The 4,651-nt window shown below is 28.1% G+C and overlaps 1 protein-coding gene across 3 annotated transcripts in view; it reads right to left on the minus strand.

The window, feature by feature from the left end:
- The window catches only part of LOC106678116 (AT-rich interactive domain-containing protein 4B), a 73,922-nt gene that overhangs the window by 12,688 nt on the left and 56,583 nt on the right, over positions 1 to 4,651 (minus strand). For all 3 annotated transcript variants that reach the window (XM_014416439.3, XM_014416436.3, XM_014416438.3), the window contains 2 exons: positions 3,874 to 4,061; positions 1,234 to 1,340 (listed from right to left, as the gene is read on the minus strand). In XM_014416439.3, coding sequence (XP_014271925.1) covers positions 1,234 to 1,340; positions 3,874 to 4,061 — 295 coding nt within the window. The remainder of the gene's footprint in view (positions 1 to 1,233; positions 1,341 to 3,873; positions 4,062 to 4,651) is intronic.

Genomic DNA, 4,651 nt, shown 5'->3' on the forward strand with positions numbered 1-4,651 from the left:
TATATATATATAATATGATGTAGCAGTTCAACCTTTCACTTTGAACAGCCCTGATGAAGCCCTGCAAAGTGGGGCGAAACGTCGGACATTAATAGTTATAAACTTTTTTTTGTTCTTTTTTTGACTGCAACCCTGACCATATTCTTATATTTATATAAGGAAATACATCGCATGAGGACTTACACCTCCATGGTCTGTTGCCCATTTAATAATAATAATAATTATATGTTTTTAGAGGTGCTAAGAATGAAAATTGAATCGATTCTATGATTGCGTGCATGCCTATTGATTTATTTTAATTTTTACAATTTCTAAAATGCTATGGTCACCTATGTTTTTTGAGGTGCTGAGAATGATAATTGAATCAATTTTAAGATCCCACACTTGCCAAACAATTTATTTAAATTTTTATGATTCTAAAATATTAGGGTCTTCTGGTAATTTTGCAGAGGAACTAAGAATGAAAATAAAATCAATTTTATTTAAATATTACAATTTTTAAAAGATTAGGGTCACCTTATATATTTTCTTAGGTGCTGAGAATGAAAATAGAATCAATTTTATGATCGTGCGCTTGCCAAACAATTTATTTTAACTTTTCTGATATTTAAGTATCTTCATAATTGTTCAAATGTGCTGAAAATAAAAAATCTGTTGTAACTTCAAAAATATATTAGAAATCAAAAAAGTTATAATAAATTGATTCGGGAGTAGGCGATCACAAAATCTATTTTATTTTCATTTTCATCATTCCTATAAACATTATAGGACCCCAACAAGTTAGGAATCTGAAAAGTTTAAATAAATCGACTGACGAGCACGTGATCATAAAATTGATTCCATTTTGATTCTTAGGACCACTGAAAACTTATTAAGGGACCCCAATATGTTAAGGTAATCTTTAATAGGATTAAATAATTAGTTATCAGTTATTTTCAACAGCTGAAATTAATTGTAATTTGTTTTAGTTGCCATGCATCAATAGCTGAAATATTTTTTAGTTGTCCATCTCAACTAACAGCTGATTTAGCTGTAAAAATTAGCACTAGCTAACAGTTATTAACTAAATTAACTAAATTTTTTATCACAACTAATTCTAAAACTAATTAGCTTTAAGGTAACTAGTTAGTTACCTTAGCCTGCTGAAAATTAGCTAGATAACTCTGATTTGTTTTAGTGGTACAGGTTTCTTTTTAATTTCTCATAGCAAATTTATAGAAATATAACACAAACCTTCATCAGAATTCCTTGTTTTTAAAGGAACTGGTTCAGCATCATAATCATTGCTGACATGGCTTTTCATAGTAACTGCCACAGATGAAGGGGAGAGTTCTCTTTCCCTGTTTAAACAAGATTTTTACATGAAAATTAAATAAATATCAATCATTTTGAATTAATCAATTTTTTTATGTTATTATAAATTAACCTCAAATAAATAACACAAAAACAATCATAAATAAACTATACATATAAAACTTAAAACATAATATAAATGTTATCAGCTGAATAAACCCTAAACCCTTTTAACCTTGATACCTCATAACCTTGAAATGAGTAAATAACAGATTAAGGTGGACCTAAAAACCTTTCCTCTTTTTTTTTTAAATTGTAATAATGTAAAAAAAATTGAAAGATAAATTAAAATTACAGGAAAATTTTCAGACAATAGAGTAGCAGTGGGGTGCCCAGGAAATGGCAGTTCTGGGACATAAAATTAGGAGGAAGATTGGACTTGACCCTAGGTTTGACCCTATTTTAACAAAACCACTTCTAACCACCTCGTCCCATCCTTAGCACCACTCTTGATCCTTGATTATAATTGTTAACATAAGTCTGATATAAAATTTATGGAAACATTCACACAATATATTAGGAAATTCAGATAATATAGGTAAGTATCTGTTTATGCATGTATGAACAGGTTCAACTCCCTTTAAGTGTTAAACAGTCCCCCATGGCTTAGCAGTTATATAGAATATAAATCAGAGTTATGAAAAGATTTTTATAAATTATTAAACAATGCTGTTTTCAGTAAAATAGAAAATAGACAATAGAAAATATCGAAATTGGTAGATATTCGGCTGGTTACTGATAGTAAGAAGTTAATGAAACTCATTGCTAAGCCAAACTTTAAACAGCACATAATTTACAATTAGAACTTAGCAGCAGTACATATTGCCAAATCAAAAATTTTGTTTAACAAACCTATATATATATTGGCATGTGCATTTTAGATTTGTCTAAAATTGTTATGAATTTCATTATGATATAATGATGAAAAAATATTCCACTAGTCCCTTAAAGACTGTGTACAACTATACTTATTCCTTTACTTATAGAGTTTTAACAGATGATGTAAATGAAGATATGAAAAACATGAATCAGTATTTTGATTTCTCAGATTATCCTAAAACTCAATCTCAATTCTGTTATTAAAAATAAAATAAAAAGGAGTTGGGAAAATTCAAAGATGAACTCCATTCCAAGGTAATTTAAAAATATGTATGATTAAGAGCAGAAATTTATGCCATTATGTTATTAGATTTTTACCCAATTAAGGGTAAGTAAAATAAATGGCCTTACTTAAAAAAAAAAACTACCTCAATAGAAAAAAATTTCTTGTTGGAAGAGAATATAACCTCTTTGGTTGAAAAAAAAAATTAATGAAATAAAATAACCTCACTTATTAAAAATAAAAACAAACTCCTTAATTAAACAAAGATAACCTTACTTTTGAACAAAATCTCTCTGATTGATAAAGAAATAACTTAATTAAATAAAATTACGTTACTTATTGAAAAACAGAATAGATGTACACGCAACGAAACCTTTCTTAAGAAATAGATGTGCTACAAGTATCCAAACTATAATGAGTATAGCTGAGAACAGCGTCACTATTAGTTTTTAGTCACTTGAAAAACAGGGTTAGTAACTTTACAAAAAAATACAGAACAGTGGTGGTTGGTATAGAGACAAGAGGTCAACAGACAGGATGGGTGGCAATTCTGTTGAAGTAAAAAAAAAATTCATTGAACAAAACTGAACTCTTATAATTTAAACAGAAAACAGGTAATAATTAAGAAGACATAGAAGAATTAACAGAAAATGAATAGGGAATACAGATACTTTTGTGACTGATCAATACTTTTCTTTGCTATTCAGTATAATTCAACACTGACTTTTATATTGTATGTAAACACATTTTGACACATTATCCAATGGAAATAAATAATGAATAAGAGTTAGGGGTTGGGATTCAGATGGTTCCGCCTGGATGCATAAGGATTAGGATAAGGGCAAACAAAATTTATTGTTTATTTTTAAATAACCATTTAATGAAAGTTCTAAATAAAATCCTATATTGTCTTTATGTTTCAAGGATTAAGCCTCAAAATGTACAATCATTAAAAATACATATAATGTGCGAACAAAGCATGCGAGTTGAACCTGTTCATACATGCAAAAACTGATACCTATCTGCATTATCTGAATTTCCGAATATACTGTACGAGTTTTTCTGTAAATTTTATATCAGACTTATATTAACAATTATAATTAAGAATAAAGAGTGGTTAGAGATGGTTAAAGGCGGGAGGGGTGGTTAGAAGCATTTTGGTTAAGATAGGGTCAAGCCTAGAGTCCCAAGTCCAATCTTCCTCCTAATTTTATGTCCAGAACTGCCATTTCCTCCCAACTAGTAGCAATTCCAAAACATAGAAATTAAAAGGTTTAATAAATGAAAAAAAGGAAAACTTGCTTAGCAACTAAACAATAATTAAAGGCAGACTTTCAACAAAATTAAGAATATATAAATTTAATTATTAAATCAAATAGCTATATAACTAAATATACAAGAAATAAATTGTCAATTACTGTAAAGGTGAAGTACATGAAGAAACACTACTATCAGGAGAAGCAGGAGGCGAATGATCCTCAACAGTTATTTCTTTTTCTGCTATCTGTTGATTTAAACAATTATTTTCCTTGAGCTTTTCACTGAGTGGCATTTCTTCATCATTATCGACATCTGCAATAACTAATATGTCTTTTACTTCCTCTTCCTATAACAGAAATTAAAAATCATTAGATATTTCCCTAGAGTGAAAAAATTATTATGGCTAGTTAAATATAACTTCAAGTAAATAATCAGTGCAATTATTTTAATATTTAGCAACTACATTAAATTAAGAATATTGAATATGATAATGAGAACATGGTTTCCAGAAAATAGTTTATTTTTGCCTTCAAGTTCACAAGCATACCAATTAATTGTACATTTAACAAGAGGAGGCTTAGGATGTGTGGAATGCTGATTTCAATAGAACTTTTTTTGGTTACATTAGGTCGAAAAATATTTGACATGTATCCGAGGATGCCTATGCGTTAAGCCAAGAAAAAAATATTTTATATAATTTTGAAATTTCATAAAATATAAATAACATTTTATATTATCATATTCAAATTTTGCTCCCCATGAAATTTTAGAAAAATAAAAAGGAAGTAAAAACAGAATAATTTTACACATAAAATGAATAATTTTACAAAATAGAATTAATAAAATGAATTGATGAGATAAGCGGGAATTAAAATGTATACATAGGTAATTGAAAAAGTGGGTAAAATAACATAATTAAGGAAATGAAATAAAAAT

This window comes from Halyomorpha halys, unplaced genomic scaffold (genome assembly GCF_000696795.3).
Source record: "Halyomorpha halys isolate HHAL.00 unplaced genomic scaffold, Hhal_1.1 Scaffold124.1, whole genome shotgun sequence".
NCBI lineage: Eukaryota > Metazoa > Arthropoda > Insecta > Hemiptera > Pentatomidae > Halyomorpha > Halyomorpha halys.